The 23,586-nt window shown below is 29.1% G+C and overlaps 1 protein-coding gene across 1 annotated transcript in view; it reads left to right on the top strand.

Annotated features, from left to right (window-relative positions):
- Gp210 (nucleoporin 210) overlaps positions 1–23,586 on the top strand; it is a 133,523-nt gene that overhangs the window by 67,762 nt on the left and 42,175 nt on the right. The window contains exons 24-34 of the mRNA XM_076490239.1: positions 11,880–11,981; positions 12,268–12,396; positions 14,782–14,909; positions 15,771–15,936; positions 16,412–16,474; positions 16,718–16,897; positions 17,653–17,733; positions 19,574–19,705; positions 20,411–20,575; positions 20,905–20,996; positions 22,914–23,085. Coding sequence (XP_076346354.1) covers positions 11,880–11,981; positions 12,268–12,396; positions 14,782–14,909; positions 15,771–15,936; positions 16,412–16,474; positions 16,718–16,897; positions 17,653–17,733; positions 19,574–19,705; positions 20,411–20,575; positions 20,905–20,996; positions 22,914–23,085 — 1,410 coding nt within the window. The remainder of the gene's footprint in view (positions 1–11,879; positions 11,982–12,267; positions 12,397–14,781; positions 14,910–15,770; positions 15,937–16,411; positions 16,475–16,717; positions 16,898–17,652; positions 17,734–19,573; positions 19,706–20,410; positions 20,576–20,904; positions 20,997–22,913; positions 23,086–23,586) is intronic.

Below are 23,586 nucleotides of genomic sequence, written 5' to 3'. Positions count from 1 at the left end.
AAACAACAAAAAACTCATAAAGATCAAGAATAAATTGTTAATGCTTATTCATTTGGAATATATAATAATGCAAAATACAAAAATAATAATCTGTACAAAACTGGTTGAATATTTAAAAACTAAAACAGTACAATATGAGTTCTTATTACTGATAAGTACATGATTGAGAAAAGTTGCACAACAATATCAGCACTATTATGATAACTCATTGAAGGTGTTTCTATTTGCTAGGTAAACTGTTAGTCTGGCATGTACATATGCTTTGAAGCATTGTGTGTGTGTTTGCTGTACTGGGAAGTTATTAGTTGCTCAGATTTAGTAATTTAATTTTTGTGCTTCTTTTCTAAGACAAAAAGTTATTTTGTTGATCATTTCTGGTTTAACTCTATCTCCATGGGTATCCTTTATTGTTCATGTCACAAGGTTTTAGTGACTGACATTAAAAATTTAATCGACAATCGATAGCAAGAAAAAGATTTGGGTAAGGTCATTGTTTTTTTCTTTTTCATGCTTATTGTTTATTTATTATAAAATCTAAAAACAGAAATCCCTTTAGGCTAAATTAGGTAAAATAAATAGTAATTACAATATAAAAGTGTTTCAAGAGGCACTCGCAAGAGCCCCTTGTGAATAAAGTAATTTAATTTGGTAGTTTAATGTGAGATCTACAGTCCCCAGATGATTAACAACTTATAATGGTGCAAATAGTAGTTAAACGTGGTTCAAAAGGCAATTACACAATAATATTTAATTATAAATAGATGTATGTTGTTATGAGTTTAAAGATGCTTAAGATAAAGAAATTTAATTTCATGTTAAATTGTGAAATCATTCTAGAAAGTAAAATATAATTTTGATTACTCTTTTTGGTGGTTAATAAGATGAGTCAAATTGACAAGCCTTGTATAGAGTTAGGATAGACAAAATATTAGATAAAATATAAAGTTATACTGAAAACAAATGTTTGAAATGTATTTAGGAGGTTTCAGAGATTGCACAAATCAAATTTAAAGTTTTAGTGATGAATAAAAGTATGTTTTTTAATATTAACATGAAAAGCAATTTGCACACGGACTATTCAAAATAAATACTTAATATATTCACAAACAAATATTTTTCTTATAGTTTACTTAAATTACTTTGCAAAAAAATAATTTTTTTTTGTATGTGAAAAACTTATCTTTACCTTAAACACTGTCAAGTTTTGTAAAAAATATACATGCCATATTAAACATTAGTAGTATCAAATCTATAAAGACTATACAGAAAGAAAGAGGTTACATGGTTGATTACGTCAACTGATCCCATGTTGATAGAGTTAATTTGTTCTACCATATAATATATATTTTCTCTTTTATACCACTTGGCACAATCTCGAGAAAAGCTATTTTCATATTTTTCTTGGTAGCACAGTTATTAGAATTTACTTTTCAGTAGTATGTATATAGTAATATAAATGTATGGTTGTGTTAGGCTAGAGATTCTTCAGCAGTAGGTATCTGTGAGTTGTTGACATTAAATGACTTAATATTTACTGAAAGTATGAAAAATGTCAAGTTCACTCAAAACATGTTAAAAGTTAAAGTATGCAAACTAAAGGTGTTTGGGGTCAAATTTTAGGCCTGTTGTAATAGAGTTGAGGGGATTTTCACAAGGTGTTTGGATAGTAAAGTGCTCAATAATGAAAAAAACTTGAATTATGTAATAATTTCTTTTCATGTTTAAGGCCTTTACTTATTCTCAGGTTCTTTTAAGTAACTGTTCTAAATTAATTTTATGATAAATGTTGTTATAGTAAAGTTATTACTAAATGTTACTTGGAGAAATTTTGAAAATGATAGCATGAATAATGTTTAGCATTTTCTGAATATTGAAGAAATTTTTAGACTAAATGTATTAAACTTCATGAATGTAATGGATCAAACTGAGTGTTTTGAAACAAAATTATGTATAATTTTAATTATGAGCCAGTGTCATTTGCTTCAGTTAAGGAAAAGGTACTTGCAGGCCATGTGTTGGTAAATTGATTAAACTTGTGATGCATTAACATACAACGTTTTAGAGATTTTAATCTGTACCTTGTTGTGCAGATTGTCTTCTGTTATTTGTTTTTCAAAAGCTAAGTCATTTTTGTAAGATGTAGATGGAAATAAGTTTCACCAAATGCTATCATTGCATTCTACTAAATTAAAGTAAAATGATTTGAGATTAAGCAAATATTTGTATTCTCTAAAAATACATTAAAAGAAGTTAAAATATCAAAATAGTTTCAGATAGTTTTTGAGAAACTTTAATGATATTTAATGTATGAGAAATTAAATTCAAAACTTCTTCTAGAAGCTACCATAATATAATGTTTATAAATGTCTATCATTTTAAGTTTAAGACTAACTTGTAACTAATGCAAGTAAAAAATGATTTAATCTTTTTCAGCAAGGATGTTTCTTTGCTTTTGTAATACTTGGAGAAAGTTGGATTGGTCCTTTGTGCATGTTCAAGAAAAAAACCTAATTTTACTCATTATTAATTGCTGTAATAATATTTAAAATATGTTATAACAGAATTTAGATATGAATAGGTAATTCATCTTTTTTATTGTAGTTGTTTGTAAAATGCTGAAACTCCATGCTTGTTCTTTATTATGACAGATTTCTAATTACTGTATTTCTGTCATAATAAAAAGGTGTCTGAGTAAAAGGTAATTTTAATGTAAATCATAGATAAGAATGTTTATATTCTAAGAATTAGTTTTTTGTTGAGACTTGGAATCCTGAAGATAAGTTTTTATCATTTATATATTGCTTTCTGTTTTTCAGGATGAATTCTGATCATCATAAAATCTATATTCTTAAAATTTATACTAACAATATCTTTTTAGGGCAGGTATACTTTAATAATACACTACAGTAAAAACTTTTTTGTTAAGGTGGTTGGGCCTTTTATTTGAAAAAAACAGAAGAAAAATCTCTTAATCACTTTTTTCCATGTAGAGGTAGCCATTGCACAGCTTTGATACCAGCAAAAGTTAATTAAAAATAAAGTGAAATTATCAGGGAGGTAAACTGTATATTATTTTCTGCAGCTTTTAACTTTTTGGTATCTGGATATATTCATAACCCATTCCTTGCTGTTCTCTATATATAAAAACTATCTTAAATGTTTTACTAACTTTTACGTGCTTGCTGACCAATTTCACAAGCTTGACAGAAGGTCCATCCAGCCGATGACAGAAATTGAATTCATCCAGCCGATGACAGAAATTGAAAGCGCAGATAGCCTTTGAGTAGCTTTGTGCGAAATTAAAAAACAAAACAAACAGAAATTCAAAGATGCTTTTCACATTAAAATAAAGTAATATTCTGTCTTACAGTGTTGATGTGAAGTATATACTTCATATTACTCTCAAAATACTTAAATATTTAATATAAATATGTAATAACTAAATGATTTATTTTTATCAAATTCACATAAGGTGGAGGTAAAGTGTATGAAACCATAAGAAATAAATATTTTGAAAGATTATTTTGGTGTTTGTTACTCATTATGAAAGATTCACATATATTTTCTTCCAACTGACTTTATTAACAAATATCAGTTTTTCATCATAATTATCTCAGACCAACTAAAACTAGAGTACTAATAACCTAACACTATCTACTTATACATCTGTCTATGACTGCTTTATTTACACACACAAAATATTTTGTACCTTAATATCAAGGATCTGAAAGATATGTAAAATATCTTTACAGTGACACATATTGAGAACATTTTAAGAAGCTAGCATTTACTGATTGATATTGGCCTTTTTCAGTGTTACAAACTGTATAAATGAATAGTTAGGAGCACTTGGTAAATAACTGGATAAGAAATTTTATATCTAATGATTGGTCACATGCTCTTCAAAAAAAATGTCAGGTTGAACTTTTTTATTGACTTGTTATCTGAAGTGATTGCAGCAAGTTAATAGAGTTTTCATAGTCTTGAAATCATGGAAAGTCATGAAATGATCTCCAAAACTTTCACTATTGGAAATTTTAGGGACAAGAACCAACTATTTTTATGTCTTGATCCTGAAAAAGTCCTGAAATTTCAATTTCATCAAAAATCCTTCTCAAAATAATTGGCCTAAGTAAAAAGCAAATGTTTAGCTGTAAGAACCCTATATTAGCTATGCAGATGGTGTGGTGATATAAACATCTGAGGTTTATATATTAATGTAAAATCTGAATTAATGTACTGAATGGTTTCTATATCCTAATTTTATGTTTAAATTAACACTTGTTACATGCTGTCTATTTTCTTAACACTCATTATTAAGGTGAAATAATTAATAGCTAAGTTTAGAAGAGATGTGAATATGAATCTTTTAATATTAAATAGACTGGTTTCTAAGCTGTGCACTTAGCTTACTGAACATTTAATTTTAATTTTTAATATAATGCTATATTACTACTATGTATTAAAAAAACTGAACTTTGGCCTATGGTTATCTGTTAGAACCTCTAAATTTCTAATAATTTTAGAATAGTAATAAAATATATAGAAATTAAAGGAAGTAGAAATACATAACACAGTTTTGTAAAATTAGATATGATGACTTTCATGAATGTAAAACTTATTCTCATGTAGCTATAGATCTTATCTTTAGTTTGAGTAAACAAAAGTATAGTAATTGGAAATGGTTGACTTAAATGTAAATAATTCATGAAGTTATAACTTTGGGAATGTTAAGTAAGTAAAAACAACTAATTGAACATCATTCTCTATGGGCATTTTTTTGTTGTTAATTTTAATTCGATAATTGTTTGTTGTTATAAACATTGAGCAATTGTGATTTCTGATTTGGATTACATAATCTCAGTTTATTGGTCATACCCCTCGGTGTGGATTCCTGTACGTGGTGAGGGGACCTCCCAGGGAAGGTTCTGTTCTATCTGGTTACCTTCTCTGGGATCTTAACATCCACCCACGTGTTTGCCGTGTGTGGCAACCCATGAAGGGGAGGAGAGGATCCTGGTGGTTGAGGGGTCCAACCCTAACACACCACTTTGGCCTCGAATTCCTGTAGACTCCATTTACTTGACTTCTATCTTTTTACTGGACATTTGGCTACTCATTATTACGATTTTGCGGAGTGTCTTTTAAAACTTTTATTCTTTTACATTTTGATAATAGCTGCTATGACACATAACCCGGAACCAGGACTGGAAAGGCCAACTTCAGGTGATTGACGGTGGTTCTTGAACTTACCTGTTAGTCTTCCTGGCGGGTTATGATCATTACCCTTTTGCTAGAGTAAATACCTTACAACTTCTTATACTCTGCCTTCTATCTTAACATTGTAGACTAGGTGTCAACATTGGTTTTATACTTTTTTGTTTTACCTTCATTTCCATTTATGTCTATTACTACATTTATTTTTTTATTTTTATTTTTACATTTTTACCGAATGTCTGGCGCAGATAGCCTCGTTGCTTTGTGCCATAAAACACTAAATCCATCAATCAATTAATTATTGGTCATAGTATTTTCATTATATACATTTTATTCATATTGTTGTCTGCTTAATTGTGTGGTCAGGTGGTTAAGGCACTCAGTAAATTGAGGGTTGCAGGTTTGAATCCCTGTCACACCAATCATGCTTGCCCTTTTAGCGGTGGGAGCATTATAATGTGATGGTCAATCTGATTATTTGCTGGTAAAAGAGTAGCCCAAGAGTTGGTGGTGGTTGGTGATGACTAGCTGCCTTCCCACTAGTCTTACACTGCTGAATTAGGAACAGCTAGTGCAGATAGCCCTCGTGTAGCTTTGAGTGAAATTCAAAAAACAAACAAACCTAATTGTGTATTTCACATGATGTAAAATATGTTTGTAACACATTAATCTTATAGCAAAAAATACATTTGTTTGAGATCAAAATTAATTTCAAAAGTCTAATGGCTCACTTGTTATTCAGATATGTGTAAGGAATCAGAATTTTAATTTTGACTTGCAAATCATAAATTTGTGCTGTAATGATCAAAATTAATTAATTTTCAAATTTTCTTACATGGTAAAAAGCAAATATCTAGACATTTTAATTGTGAGTTGAATTTAATTTTGTAATTATATAAACTTTGGACATTGACTGTTTTTGTACACTGCAATTGTACAAATGTGATTCTTCAAGAAGTAAGATTTCCCCAAAAGGTAACATAAAAGGGATACAGATGAAAGTCAAATTTGAGAAAAGTTACTTATCTGTACATTGATAAAAAGTATCCTCCCCATTGATGAACTTTAGGATAAAGAATTGCACATATCTAAAATGATAACTCTGATGGTTAAATATTTAAATTATTCCAAAACATTTCTGAACTGCCATGCCTTATGTTAGAGCTTTATTTAAAGAAATGAGTTTTCTGGATGTAAGTGTGATTATTGAATGTTAACCTTTTTTATTTATTTTTTTATAATCTACATATCAAGATTTTTATATATTTTCTGATTTTTCATAGTTATGACTTGTAATCAAGGTATTTCTGATGCAGAATCCATTTTGTTAACTTTTATTAGTCTTGACTTTTGATCACTGCTTTGCTTCATCATAGCTCAGTGTTACTGGTAAAAAATTTGTATTGCTAACATAAGTTAATGTAGCTATGTGGCACATACAGTCACATTCAATCTTTTTAACAACTGCTATTTCACTGGAAGTTAAATTAAAAGTATTGGTTTCTGCTGACAACTGTATGACTCTAATATTTGTAAATAATTTTGTACAAATACCAATCTCTTTCCTCCAAGTTCCACAGAACTCAGTAGAAATTGTGAAATAGTCATAATTAAATAACTAGAAAAAAAAATTATATATTTAAATTATTATTACAAATAAGTTAGATACTTAAAAATAAATATCCAAGAATATGTCATTTTCTATATCCTTATGATGACAGTATTGTTTGAACAATAATATGAAGTTCTAAACTCCTAATCAGTGATTGTCAAGGTCAGTATTTAAAAAGAAAAAAGAAAAACAGCATTTTGATACAAATAATTACACAAATAGTTTAACATTAGAAAAATAATGAGCATTTAAATTCTTCAGTTGCTGAAGTAAAAAAAAATCAGGGGTGTTGGTTCACTTAGAAAATGGATATCACTGGAAGTACTGGGAAGTGCTACTAATGGTAATAAATTCACATTAGTTGTAAAAAGCTGTAGTTAAGATGCCACATGAAAAGGAGTTCGATGTGTTGTGCAAATGTTAAAACTCTTACTCTCCAATAATACATATTTTCCATCTACACAGCCAGAGTCATGATTATTGTTTTTATATAAAGCATTCTGCTTTATTTTGACTTCCACATGGTGTTTATTTTTCCATTTCATCAGAAACAAGTTACCGAACTTATTATTCTGTGTATTAGATATGGGTATCTCTTGTATTTGTAGAGACTTAGCTGATAATCTTGATTGAACTAACAATTTTAATTGTGACCAGGACCTAATTACTGTGGAAATAGTAGGTATTTTTGTTTTCAGTACCTTTATGTGAGATAATATTGTGGTGATTCCTCTGCATTCTGAAAAAGTCTGTCTTGTAGAGTTGGCAACCAGATTGATCTGCGAGTGAGTGTTAAAAACCTCTGTTTAATTAAGAGGAGACCTCTGGTAAATGCTGGATGTTTCATTGTACTCCAACAGTTGTTTAAGAGCTTAGTATTTTAAGTACTTTCTAGCCATCTGACTGTTACATTATCCATCAGGAACAACTGTTAATGACAGCCAATCTTAAGCAGAGTAGCTGAGCTCAGAAGTGCAGATGAAAAGATTCCAATAAGGTGTGGCCAGCCATAGATTTATTGAGAACAGTTAGAATATTTTGTACAACATACAAGAAAGATTGGCATCCAAAACACTATTAATGCTCCTTACTGACTGGTACCTTTGGAAATAGCGAAAATCTTGTCCTTCCTGCCTTCAGGGAGTGAAGGTGTACCTGCTTTTGCATAATGTATTTAAAATTTTTGTTTATAATTGGAATGTAAGTTTCAACTGTTGCCAATTTACCTCTCATTTTATAAAACTGAGCTGCAAATGAAGATTAAAAAACAAGGAACAAAAAGAATATACACAATGGCTAGTATACAAGTAGCTTTCTAAAAGTTTGCTACATGGATGTGGCACCACTGTTTTTACATTTAATGACTTTCTACCACATGTGAATCACACACAGGTTCCTGTATTATTCAAAATATTTATGTTATATTAATTTTAAAAAATATTTTATCTGAAAGAAGAGCAAAAGATGTGTATCATTATAAAGATGGATGATTTATTTTTTTAAAAAAGGGCTTTTTTTCTCTCGTTGCATGAGTACAAAATTCCAAATCTTAAATAAAAGGTAATCTGCCTATTCCTTAAAGTTTTGTTAATTTAACTGAAAAAAATTAAATATTGTATTTCATCGTGTGATTTATTATTTATTTTTTATGTTACTTTTGGCAGTCAGTGCTATGAACAATACAAAAGCAGTTTTTACTCTAATCACTGTGATCATCTTACCAAATATTTATCCATTTTTATAAATTTTTGCATTCATGACTACTTACTTGTCAACAAGTCAAAGTGCTGACATGAAAATTATGAATTATTGTATATATCAAGAGTATTACAAAAAAAAATTCTGAGTTTGGATATTGGCTCAGTTCTTATTATGTTATACTGAATTACTGTGCTGTAAAACATCATCAGCATGCATCTTATAATTAAGTACCCTGGATCAGTTTGTAACCTTCTCATAATGAGAAGAGTGTTAAGACTATAAACTACAAGGAATCTCACATTCATTATGTATCAATCAGGACATGATGTTACAAGAGTTTGGTGTTTGAAAGGACTGTATAATTCTATCCATAGAGAAGGTGCTTTCAGACTGTGTGAGGTACTCATATGCACAGCCAGAATGGCAACGTTGAACCCCAATTCATTGTAACTGAATGAGAGCCAACACTTAAAATATTAAGACAGGAGAGTGATAAACAAATCAGTAGTTGAAAAGATATTGAGACCCTTAATTTAGAAACTGTCTTTTTATGATAGGGTACATTTACCAGACAATATGATTATCCAACAGTTAGGATATCAAATTGGTCATCAGAGTACATTAACCAGTGTAAGTGTATTATGGCTCATGCTTTATGAAGTACCCTATAAAAGAATGCAGAATTTCTGCAGGATATGTGTGTATTTTATAAATACATATATATTGAAATATATATATTGTACATATATTGAAATACACTACAAGTCAAGTTTTTGATTTAAAAGCATTCTAAAATATTATCCATTCAATTTGGATTTATTGAAATTGTGCATGATAATAACTATTGAATCTAGAATATTAACAACTTGATTTGTGATAATAACTGGAATACTTAGAACACTATGGACACAATTAAATGAATACATACTGTGTTAATGACTATATCTCCAAAATATATGGTTGTATTTGCCATGGGCAATTTTTGTTCTGTTAGTATATTTGAAGCAACTGTAATTGTAATTTTGAGGGAAGAATAAAATCATTTAATACATAATAAAATAGTTATATGTATGTAGTTAATATTTGATATACAGGTTGGTGAAAGGTAAGTATACCTATTGAAAATGTCATGTCCATATCTCCTCCTCTGTAAGACATTTATATTCACATTGAAATGTTATTAACAAGATAAACATTTACTGGTAATTCTGTACTGATCTTACAGCTCAGTTATTGCAAGTTTGAAGAGTAGTAAATTTTTAAAATTTTGTTACCATTTGAAAGAACAGTATTACCAATTTTTTTAAAAGGTGCAGTCATGTTTGATCTGTGATTAGTAATTTGTTAAATTTTGTCCAGAAGTTAGTGATAGTACTAAAAGCCCCCAACTGTTCAGTGATTAAGTATACAGATTTATATTGCTAGAAACTGAATTTTGTTGATTTTGGTGGGCACAGCACAAATAGCTCATTGTGCAGCTTTGTGTTTAATATCAAACAAACTATTATATATCTGTAGTCCCCTGGTGGGACATTATGTCTATGAACTTAAAAACCAAAATCCAGGATATGAGTCATCATGGTGGACATAGCACACAGTCCAATGTGACTATGCTGTCATATAAATAAAAGTACCAAAACTCTGTATGAAGTTATTTAGTATTTGTTGGTTATTAAACATTAACTTTTATTTATTTATGTTGTAAGTAATTATATTAAAATTACCAGCAACTGGAATTTGTAAAATATTCTGAGAACAAGTCCCAGAATGGGTTTGCTAACTTGTACTGCTAGAAACTGGGTTTCTATACCTGTGGTTGGCAGAGCACAGATAGCCTTTTGTGTAGCTTTGTGCCTAATAAATACACAGAAACAAGCACATGCCAAAACAATCATAATAAAATTTAACACAATTGTGATGAAATATTTTGGAAACAATGCATGTGCATCATAACAAATGCCACCTTTTTCAGAATAAACATTTTTCTGTTGTTACAGAGGGTTGAGAACATTATTATTTTTAAATGTTTGTATATAAATTTCGGCAACTACATAACAAGCACATCTGGCATAAAATTGTGGTAGAACGATGTATATCAGAAGAACATTTTGATATTGTTTGGCAATTTGTGGGTAGTTTGGTGCCATCAAAAGTCGATCTCTTATGATGGTATGCAAAATATTCATGCACACAGTACATAAAGATGTGTTCAGATATGAAACTTAATATTTCCAAGTCAGTTATCCATTGCATTCAATAAAATTGGAAAGCAAAAATTGTGAAAGATTTCTAGCATCAGAACCATTCAGGAAGATACCAGCAAAACAATTGGAAACCAGCTGAGGTAGACAAAATACAATGTTTCGTAAGAACTGAGAATTTATAAACAGGTTAGTGGCAAAAGTCATCCTTGTGTCCCCAAGGCTACAGGACTGAACATAATAGAGACAGATCTCCATCTGGCAAAATGACAAAAATCACATATACACAAGCTATTTCTGTGACATACCAGCTTAATTGCCACATATCTCAACTAACTGGAGAATGAAATATCTGTTTTGACTGTTGAAACAGGTCCTGGGAACCTGTCATTATCATGCTAGAGGGATTATGATGGAACATACTGAAGAAATAGTTAGTGTACTTAGGTCATCATGATCTTGTGCTTTAGTCTTCTGAAGTGAAAACTATTACTGCAGGAATAGAGCATGATTAGATATGACAAGAAGGACTGTAATGATTTGCTGAGGCTTCAAAATCACTTTAATATACCATACTCAACATGTGTTGTTATTAAATAATCATTAAATAACATTGGAAAAGAGCATTTGAATTCATTCTATAAAAATAATCGAGCATTTAAATTTATTTATTGCATAATGGTTGTGAACAATAGCTACCTCAGAATTCTTTTTGCACAGATTTATGTTAAAATTAAACTACTTTTCAACACATTTTTTGTAGAATTTCTCAGTTATTTTTTAGTATCAAATTCGTTCTTCCTTAATAACACCTGTCAATTCTGAAGAAATTGCGAACCAAAATATTACTACATTTGCAAATGTAAAATGATGTGGAAAGGAAATTTTGTTTCCTTGACTGAAAAAGTGGCAGACAAAACTCAATACCTTCCAGATGATGGCTCAAACAAATGTAGCTAAAACATGTAATAAAATGTCTTTGTTTTGTGATAATAAATAATTGGATACCACAATATATATGAGTATATTAATTAAGATTCAATTAGATCATATCTTTTCTGTATTTTTGGTTTGTCTGTTTTCCATTGTAGTAATAGATTTCAATTCTGTGAGAAAACTAATAAATGCTGTTTTTTCTCCAACACTAGATTGCACTGACAATCCAAAGAGGATCAGGCTATTTCTTTATTGAAACCAGTGATCCCAGTAAAGCTGTGGTGGAATATGATGGTTCATCACAAATAATTCAGGTACATCAGTCATACACATGGATGGAAATTAAATACTTACTTTTGAGTAATTTTTGAAGTATGCCATAACCTTATACAAATCTAGATAATTCATTTCTGTTTCTAACATATTGTGATTTACTAAAATGTTCATTTATTTTAAATTACATTAAATTTTATTTAATAAACTGTAATTTGTATCACAGTGCAGTTATGCATTTTTTTAGACCATCTTTGTAATTAATTGTGAATTTTGTTATTATAATCCTTAATTGTAATGTCAGTGTATTGTGTTTTCTCAAAATAGGTAACACCAGTTAAAGATGGCTCAATAACCATCACTGTTCATGATCTCTGCCTGGAACCTAGAGTGTTGGGTTTAGCACATGTGCATATTTCTGGACTTTCAGCAATTAATGTGGATATGATTGACAAGGTACTTCTTGAAAGAAACAAAAATATTTATGATTGTTGATTGTTAATTTATTTAAAAAAATGATTTAAAGATGTTTATCATTTCAAGTACATTGTTTGCAATTAGAAATTAAAGCATGATTTTTATATATGCTTAGCTGTGAATATATAAGAAATTTTATATGTATAATGAGTATTCGGTCTCTAAACCTTCACAGATGGGTCATGGGTCAAAGGCCATATCACGTTTGTTGACTTGCATTCAAAATTTTATTGAACCACTATTATAAATTTATCTTCTTAAGTTTGGTATCAAACTGTAGATTATAATTCAGATTTTCATATGTATTATTTAATTTTGTAATTTAAAAGTAAATATTAAATAAAGAAACCTAAACATAGGTTTTTGTGTGTCACATGGTATGTTGAATGCAGCACTGGTTCAAATTAAATGTTTGTGATGTCCATATACAAAGTCTGTAATTTCATACAAATCAGGAACTAAAATTACTGATAGTGACTAACTAAAATATAAAATAAGAACATATCTTTTACTATTTGCTGAGATATAGACTTGTATACTAAATAAAGCACAGTAGTTCTGTCCACCTCTTTCCATTTTTGAAAATTGTCCCTTACATACACTAACTCTTATATATGATATGAAAAACCAATCAAAGCTCAGAATGTTCCCTTAGTGATTTTCTCAGCCATTTTCAAATATAACGGTATCTGCTCTGTCTTTAAAGACAAACCTTCATGCTGGTAAGTTGAGTTGTTAGTGTGTTTGAGATTTTGCATTTTTTTAGATATGAATACAGTTTAGATATTAAACTTGATAAATTATAATGGAATTGTGTGGTGCTGGTGAAGTACTTTGATGTTTTTATTTTAATGCATATATTAAAAAATTATTTAATTTCACAATCTTCATGTATGAAATTTCTTAAGGTTTAAGAAGCAACAATGAGTACAAAGGTTGCAATTAGAAGAGAGAATTGTTTGATCTATTTCCTTATTTATTGTTTTGTGTTTTAAGAAAAAGAAGTTTAACTTTGTTTGTAAGTAGTAAAAATTTTATATACATACAATTTATATCAATTGAAATGTGACTGTATATTAGAAAATACTCATCCACTAAAACACAGCCAAGAGGGTCTTTTTTTTAAAAACTAAAAGTCAGTTTTGAATTACTGGATATAATATGAGTGCACATGCATGCACTGTCATTGTAACTTCTCTATTTTGTTAGCCAGGCATGGTTGAAAGGTCAATACAGTAAAAATAAAGTATATAAATGGATAGTGTTAAGATTTAACTGATTTAATCTAAACATTTATGTTTTGCTTTATAGTCTGTAGTCATTTTAGAACAGAACAGACACAAGTTATATTCATTTCCTATTTTTAATTGGTGGCTATGAGATCAGTCAAATAAACTGAACCCATACAGAAATTTGTTAATGAAAATAACATAAAATGTAGTTTGTTTCTTAAGAAACATATAATAAAACCATCTGGACATTATAAGGATTTTGTATGTGAAATTTGAAATTTTCTGATACATAAAACTATTTTTAATTTTAAAATGAAAATTGCTTTGTATGTTGGATAGACAACATACAGATTTTAAAAAGGCATGAAAAGCATTGCTTAACAAACCTTAAGACTTAATTTTAAAAAATCAGATATTTTGTGTATTAAATAAAGCCTTGTAATGTTCACTGATAATTTGTCAAATTTCATGAACCTTAAATTAATAGCATGAAAATTATATTAAGCACAAAATGGTTATGAGGTTAGTAACAGGGACTGAGCTCATGTTGAAAGAGTTAACTCCTGAATGAGTGGGTTCTGCCAGCATCTGGCCAAAAATCCTGGTTTACCCAATTGGACAGTGACAGTGTCATTTACGTCTCTTTGGCTAAAACTAATCCAAGCCATGTTATTATCCACAAAATTATGAAAATTGAAGTTTTATAAGGTATGGTGATAATTGTTTGGAAATAATGAAAGTTTAATGAGTAAATTGTTTAGTGGAATCCATATGAAAATTCCTGGAACATTTTTAATACTTTTGTGTCATAATTCTCTCCTTTATTACTTTATATTGCTATTAGATTTTATTCACATGAAACCGTTTAGTGAAAGACATGAAAAGAATATAATTTAAAAACAGCTTTTATAAATGCATATTAAAGAGCATTAAAATGTGTCATCAATGGTAAAAATTAAAATCATATTTTGACGTGAAGGCCTATAATTTCTTATAACTTTCATATTTAAGAAATGACAAGTTTTCTGACTGTTGAGCAGTGCTTTGTTTCTTTCATTTTTTGCATAACATTTTGATGCTTGTAGTTCAGGTACAAGCGTTAAAAATATAACTAGATGAATGCTTATTACAGGTGGAAGTAGGAAAGATGATAATTGCTACTGTTGAAGTATTAGATGCTCAATTGAAAAACCTTCCGGCTTCAGTGTTTTCATTGATGAACCTTCGTCCAGTTTCCTCATCTAATATAATTTCTGTCAAGTATATTTATTTGAATTAGTTTTATTAAAACATCATCTAATTAATTAACTCATTCACTGCCATGAACATAAATATAGTGGACATACTTTATAATCTTTGTTTTATTATAACTTAAAAATTGTGATAATATCATGCAAGTTTGTGATTCTGTGCCATCATGAAGAAATGGTAAAACTCTCAGAACTTTTCAAAAATTACCAACTTAAATTTTCAGATAGGTAATGTATGAAATAATGTTTCATTTTGTATTAAGTATCCAGAAAAGTTGCTGGAAGAGTTATCTTTAAACCTGGCAGTGTAAGAGTTAATACAGTTTTGTAAAAGTTGTTTTAAAGAATTTTATTGCTTTACTAAATTTCATTTGAAAAATGTAAATTTTGATAGATATTTTTGATAATTGTCAAAAATTTGCAACATAATTTTGATTTTTTGTTTTCATTAGGAGTTTTTGAGTTTAATATACACTTTTAGTGATTGCTAATGAATTTATTGTTTAGAATATGTTTTCTGCTTAATATATAATAACCATTCACTACATCTGTGCAAATTATCGGAAGAAAATTTATGTGAATTATCGAATAAGGTCCAATAGATTCCAGATTTCATTAGCCATGGCACTGGTGACAGGGTGAATATTGAACTGATTGTGGAAATTACTTAGTAATTACCACACTGATTAGTTCAGTACTATCCTGTTGTCATTGGAGCTAAGTTCTTATTTATGAAAGTTTAATTAAAAATGTGAGAAGTTTTCAGATTAAAACTGTACATACATACACATATATTGACATTCTAGAGATATTTTTCACTATTTTAATTTTGACACTGTACTTTTAAAACACTGTATTTTACACTTGACAGGTTGAATAAGCTTCCAGATCCAAATTCTTATAATGCAGAATATACTGTGTCAGGACATTCACTTGGACAAACCTCATTGATTTTTATAGCTGGATCAGATGAACCACCTGTTCAAGAAACTGACTACCATAGTAAACTTGTCTCAAGTGCCTTGTTACCAGTACAGGTATGAGTATACTATGAAACTTTGGTAATAATTATAGCTTCTTGTGTTACTTTTACACTGTGAATTCCTAAAAGAGTAAAAATTAATGCTCCCCCTAATTTACTTTTGTGTTGAGTAAACTACAAACTTCTCTAAGCATTAATTTTCTGTCCCCAGGCAGTGTCCATAATTTTCTAAAAACCATTCCTCTTTAAAAGCTGCACAGAACTTTTTTAAATAGCTGTTGGTATCTGTACTCCTCTCATATATTTGAACATAGTATTGTTTAAATTGTATACCTGTGTATTCAACACAAAACTATTACCAATTTGCTAATTTTTGAGTAGCCTGTTGTTTTTGGTGAATGGTACCTACTAGATTGTTTCGTAGCCATGCGTGTTTTCATCTCAGTGGGATCATTGGTCAAGAATAAAGTGATAAATTTATTTTATGTATTCAGGTTAAAAACTGTAAGTGATTATTATTGTTTTTCCAGGTTTTTCCACCTCTTCAACTTAACCCAAGAAACATAACCCTTGTTGTAGGGGCCACATTTCAGGTCAGTAATTCTGAAAGTTTTAATGCCTTGTAGTTTCATTACTATAATTTAATAATGTATATATCATATAAATTATTAATTTATTTAAAGTACTTTTCCACCTTCATTATTATAAAATGTAAAAGTATGTTTTATTTTAATATATTGTGTTTTTATTTTTTTTAAACTAAATTTTGTACTTCCACAACAACATTGCCAAGTTTCATAAATTTGTATTTAATATGTTTATACTCTGTTAATTAGGTAACTTGTGTTGGAGGTCCCCACCCTCAGTCCAATATTGAATATCTTATTGAGGACCAAAATGTTGCAACAGTCATGGGAGCTGGAATTATAACAGCTGTCAAGCTTGGAAATACAACATTGACAGCAAGAGCAGTGGGCTATATTAGAGATAAGGGTGCCTTTATTGTTTATTCCATGGTAAATAGAATGCTACACTTTTCATTCCATATCTGAAAAGCCAATTTGTTTTATAGTTATGGAAGGTTTAGTTGTAAAATTTACTTGTGTAAATCAAGGCCCAACTAAATTGAACTTTAAAATGTTTAGTGTTGTGAGAGTTATGGGTATATACATATTTTGATAAATGTATATGAAACTTCAAGGTACTTGTTCTTATTAAACAAAAAGTAAATAAAAATCATACATTGAGAATAATACTAAAACTATTTTTTTGTAGAAATGTTTTATCCTCACTGAGTTCAAAAGGATAATTATATTAATAAAAGTACAATAAATACTTCTGAATAAATCTTTTCATGAAATTCAGAACAAAAGATTATAAGTGTGATCATCAAATTATGGATGCTGATGGCTAGCAACTTTCTCCATTACTTGGAAACTAGGGAGAACTAGTGCAGATAGTCCTTATGTACTTTGTCCAAATTTCTTGAACATACATTTGATGATGATATATTGCACTTGACTATGATTGAATTTGTAGAAGTTGAGAGCATTTCTGTTATTAAATGTAACCTTAAAAATTATCTGTATGGTAATGATATAAACAGTACTGATTATAGAAGTACATGTAACTAATAGTTCCAATTTAGCATGTGATTGTGATTTACAAAGGTTTTAAACACATATAGATTACTGAAAGTATACAAAATAAAACTTTGGTGTAATTTTATTCCACTGTAGCAAACATACATCACAATTTTTCTTTAATTTAGGACCAAGTAGACATATATGTTGTTCCTCTTCATGGCATAAGGATTCACACTCCACTGACTCGAATTGAAATAGGGACAAAGGTATATAGATTTTTCAATTTGGACATGTTAAACCTGTAATATTTCATTGTATGTATGTTTGGTTAGGATTGTTGTTTCTTTATATTAAATATACACTGTTGGAAATAATGAATAAAATGGGTCTAAAATATAAATATTAGATTATTTTCACTTTTGTACACAAATTAACTGCACTGTAGGTAGCTTTTATTCACCAAAGCACATGCTTGCAAAATGCTTATAAAAGGTACAGGCAGTGATATGTTTCCCAGCAATAGTGTGGTAAATGTACCTATGGTTCCCAGGATATAAAATATCTTATGTTGAACTTGTAGCAGTCACAGTTTGGCTGGTGAAAGCTATTCTTTCTGACAGATTTAGACTGAGTAGAATGTTGCAGTTGGAACTGATAGAAACTGAAAAAGATGCATAAAACTAGTACATATTAATGATAAAAACAGTTAATGCAGAACACCCAAACTGTTTCAAAAATGATAGAAAACATAGTTCCCACATGATACACAATAATCCATCTAGATTTTACCAGTGATGTAGGTATGAGTAAAGATGTTGATGTTGCATCTGTAGTAGTAAGAAATACATTAGCATAAGTGGATGTACATCTTAGCTGCTGATATTGGAGATTTAAATAAAATTGAAATTATTGACAGCCTGACTGCTGATAGGTATAGTATAATATTTACCCATCATATCATTCCCTCAAGAATGAGACTTGATAAGTAGAAATTTATCTTGGAACAAAACAGTGATCCTAAGCATGCTATAAATGTGGTGAAATGATACTTAGGAGGCTTGGGAGGTCTCAGTATGAATATTATTGAAATTCTTTGAACTTATTTGGAAATTCAGATGGTCAAATACAGTCAAACAACTTGACTGAATTGTGTGAATTAATACAAGACATTTAAATAATGCTTGACATACATTGATAAACTCATGATAGTCTTAAAATAAGGTGTAATATTCTGTTTAAAGAAATTACAAAATACTGCTGCAGTGTACAGTTTGTCTACTATTCTCTTTATTTTCTATTGTATGTATTTACTAAAGTTAAAAGTGACCATTTATATACAGTTAATAATTGACACGTAATTCTTGTATCATCACATTTTATTTTCTGTAATTTTTTCCAGTAATATGTACATGTTACTTTCTATATATTAAATTAGCATATTTCTGAAATTGTGAAATGTAGTTTTGATAAAACTTTGGTAATTTATGTGAGATACTTTAACCTTACTGGTTACTCATGATCTGAGATGAGAAGAAAAAGCTTAGACAACAGTGAATTTACATTGGAGATAGTGCATAATTTATCTGTATTAAAATGCAAATTGTTAAATTTATTTATACCTGAGATTATAAAATTGACTGTTAAAATATCATATATATTATTCAGTTTTAATAATGAAAATGTAGCTATTAAACATGATCTTAATCTTCATGGGGTTTGTTTTTTCACCTCGTTGTTGGTTTTTTACATTAACATTTCAGTGTATTACAAAGTCGACATATTTTAATTTCTTATCAGTGTCTAAGTTATACAAGTAACTGCTTGATGGCAACAATAGTTTTAGTTTAGTTATCTTAAAATTAATAAACACTTGGCTATGAAAGCTCTGTGAAATTTGTTTGTACAGTAGTTATTAAACATTACATCATATATAACTTTAACTGCTAGAAAATATTTTCATTACAGTTTACATTTGTTGCATGTTTCACTACATTTAATGTTATCATAAATGTTATTCTAATATGTACACATGCTATTTTATTTTTAAACTTTAAAACTGTTTAAATTTTTCTTTATTTGAATTTGTTTTGTACTCACACATGACAGGTACCTTTCCATGCATTTGGTTTGAATGAACACGAGTCCCCTTTTGCTTTTGGAAGTGTTATCCCAACGATGCAGTTTCATTGGTCAGTGAACAACCCAGAAGTAGCTTCCTTGCAAAGTGTCTATCACCAGGTATGTTTTTTGTGTTGCTAACCATTGAGATGATCTTATTTATAATAATTTATCTTGAAGTATCTTGTATAATTGGGAAAAAACTGTTGAGAACACTAGGTGGATTATAATACATTTTTTTATAATTATATAATAGAACAATATATAACTTTGAGTCTGGCCTGCTTTTGTTTCATAACTTTTAATATTGAATGGTCTTTTGTTGAGATTATTCTTTTAGTTCTGTAGATGTATTTTAAAATCATTGTTTTGACTTATAAATGACAGTTTTATAGAGTGTAAAAAATTAAATAATCTTATAACCTGATCAATGAAACATTTATCAATAAATGTATCATTTATTTGTGTCTACACTACTGTTGTTTTGCTCAAATAGCCTACTAAAACTAATTTTTGGTTTTCCCTATTTTGTTGATGGTGTGTCACTAACTAGTATAGAACAATGAAAGAGTTGAGAGATAAAAGAATTTCAACAAGTTTTGTTTGAGCCATTATGGAATAGTTTTTTCTCAACCATTTTTAAAATTGTTTGTATAATTAATTAAAATTTCAGAATATTTAAATGCAGTTGGAACATTTGAAAGGTTTATAGAATAGTGAAAATAAATTCATTCTCTGAAAGTTTATCTCAGAAGTAGAGTAGTGTGTGCTATTATTTGGAATAGAAGGCATAATAATGGCCAATAATGTTAACTGTCCTAACAGAGTGGAATACAACTTGGGGTTGAAAACAATTTTGCTGTTCGAGTTGTAGCTCATCAACCTGGTCATGTAACAATTCGACTCACTGTGAATCCAAGTAAAGTAACAGCACATTCCTATCATCAAACCTATAGGTGTAACACGTTGACAGATGAAATGCAGATACAGGTGTGTATACCTAGGCTGTTTAAGTTGTTACTGATAGAATTAAAGAAAATGTTTTAAAGGATCTTTTGGAAAACCTTCATTTTAAAATTATGAAATAAATTAAGTTTTGTTAATTGTAAATTACAGTTAAAAATTTGAGTGCTGAGACTTAATCAGTTTGACTCTTTAATATTTGAAATATGTTTATATAAACAGAAATGCATACACAGTATGTTTCAGAAATTAACAACCAATATTTGTGATAAAACTTATCTATTTATTTATTTTTCAGTACTTCACCTTTAAAGTATTACTCAAATTATACTTTTAATACTTTGTTTTCATTTCAGGTTTTTGATAAGTTAGCCCTTTCCAAACCACCTATATTTGGAAACTATATTTTAATCAGTCCTGAAACACAGCTCCAACTGAAGTCAAACCGGTCAGTGAGATATTTGTTTAGTTTTGGAAAGAATGTAAATTATTGTAGGGCTCTTGTTTCTAAGGGGTATCATAGTTCAGTACATTTACACTTTTAACTCATAGTGAGCCATACTGTTATGTCCTTGAACAAAACACTTTACTCCACTTGCTATAGTTTACTCAGCTGTATGGTGGGAATCTAGTTTTTAGTTAGAGTTAAACTACAATGGACTGGCATCCTGTCCAGGAGGAATAGGTCATCATTCTCATTCACTAGCATCAATGGAACCAGAGTTCTAAAGCATTATGTGCTTTATAAAAACACTGGAAGGATTTGACTTTTACTTCCTCCAAATAATTGAATCAAATTCTACAGGAGAAATGTTGATAATACTGTGACCTTTTTAGACTTGAATGCAAACTGAACAGGGTATTATTGAATCTAAAAATAAAAGTAACTAGAATGTTTTTAAGATAAATCATATAATTTTTTACTGGTATACCAAATAATAATCAATTAACAAGAAAAATACTAAAGCCTTGAGCAGTTGTTCTTGAAGCTGATGCTCTATGTAATATGCATGTGGATCTTTTTGATCTATTTTTTATTTTCCCTCTTGCAGTTTTTGCTTGAATAACTTGTCATCATGTCTTAGTCTGCACTTAACCCCAGTTTCTTTAATAAAACAATTTTAAGTTGATTGCTTATTAACCCTTTCACATGTTTTGTATAGCTCTGAAACATCTTGCTCATAAACATCACATATATTCATGCTCACATGCAATTTTTTTATTCTCATCCTGAAGTATAAAGTTACTTGATAATAAAATATTTTTATTTGAGAATATCCGTATTTTCTTTTTCTCGCATGATATTCCTTTTGTGTTTTTATTGGTTTTATTACCACCCCTTCTATGATGTCTAGAGATATGCCCTAGATAATTAATAATTAAGATCAGCTTTTTAGATAATTTGGTAATGGATCAATAAAATTAATTAGATCAGAGTATGAACTATGTTTTTCAGTGCAGAGTAAATAAGGTATTAAGGAGGTGACTAGCCAGAACTCGTGTAAGAACAAAAAATATCTAATGGGAAGTTTAGATTACTTTTTAACGAACCACAGATTTCAATTTTTTATAGTGTGTGTAGACATTCTTTTTTTATTATTAAATTATATCTGTTTGAAAACTACAAAAATTTTCATCTATGACAATACATCAGAAAAGTTGTGGATACAGTAACTGTTGACAAAATATTTTAAGAACTAAAATCTTTATGTGTTGAATATTATTACATTTATAAAATTCAAATAAAACATACAAATAAAAGAACTTGTTATTTATTGAATTGAAACTATTTATCAAATGTAATTATAAAAGAAAACTTTTATGACACCTATCCTGAAAAAAGTTAATGGAAATATTATATTGAAAGGTAAGGTTATGTTCTTTAGACTTTATAGCTGAAAGTGATAGCTACTACAGTGAGAAATATAAATTAACTGGAGAAATATTTAACGTTTTGTCAAAACAGTGTCTTACAAAAAATATTGGCAGTTTTGCAACCTAAAGAATTATACAGTACCAAAACAGTGTAATGTTTGGTAACTTTATATTAAATTACATGCAGTTTGGATAAATATTTCACTCTGAGAAGGAAAAATTTAAGGCTGTTATGACATGCATATTCTGGTACATAAAATGTTAACAGAAGAACATGATGCAATTAGACATGCAATAATGTACAAATAGCATGTGACAGAGCAGACTTTTTTGTTATTTTATGATAATATATTTTTGTTATTAATTTTTCTTTTAATTTTTCAACAGCTGTTCTTTAACAAAACAGCTTCATGGTCTGAAAGGATACCTTCACACAAGGTAGCTTAATAGTATTACATATTGCATTTAACATTCAACTTCATTTTTGTAGAGATGGTATTGCTCAAGTAAACTACAGAATTCTCTCAGTTGATCAACCTTCAGCTGTTGAAGTTAGCAGGAATGGACTACTAAAGTCAAGATCCAAAACAGTAGAAGCTAGCTTAATGATAACAGCAGTGGAAGAATTTGGAGTAAACCAGTCTATGTCTACTCTTGTCAAAGTAAGCTTATTTCATAATTAAACTCTGAAGAAAAGTTAGCAGGGTGGTGACAGTAATGGAAGAGTTAGAAATGAATCAATTCATTTCTGCTTTTGTCGATACAAGTTTCCTGTTTCATTCTAGAAAAGAGCTGGCTGATGGTGACAGCAGTAAAAGTTAGAAGTAAATTAATCCATGTCTTTTCTTGCCAAAATAAGTTTTCATTAATATTAAAATATAGAAATGTTAACTGATGGTAACACTAACAGAAGAGTTGTAAAGGAAGTAACCCATGACTACTCTTGTGAAAGTAAGTTTAATATTATATTAAATTCTGAATAAATGTTAGCTTTATAATGATGTATTAGAAACATTACTGTTGAATCTACAGGGTGCTCTGTTCTTTGATCTTGTTAAAGTAGGTATGATTTAAGAACTACTGATCTTTTTGCTATGAAATATACACTTTATGTAAACATTTTGCAGTAGTTTACTACATTACTACTATTTTTTTGATAATTC

Source organism: Tachypleus tridentatus, chromosome 2 (genome assembly GCF_004210375.1).
Source record: "Tachypleus tridentatus isolate NWPU-2018 chromosome 2, ASM421037v1, whole genome shotgun sequence".
Taxonomy (NCBI): Eukaryota; Metazoa; Arthropoda; class Merostomata; order Xiphosura; family Limulidae; genus Tachypleus; species Tachypleus tridentatus.
This window is presented reverse-complemented; position numbering and strand designations above follow the sequence as displayed.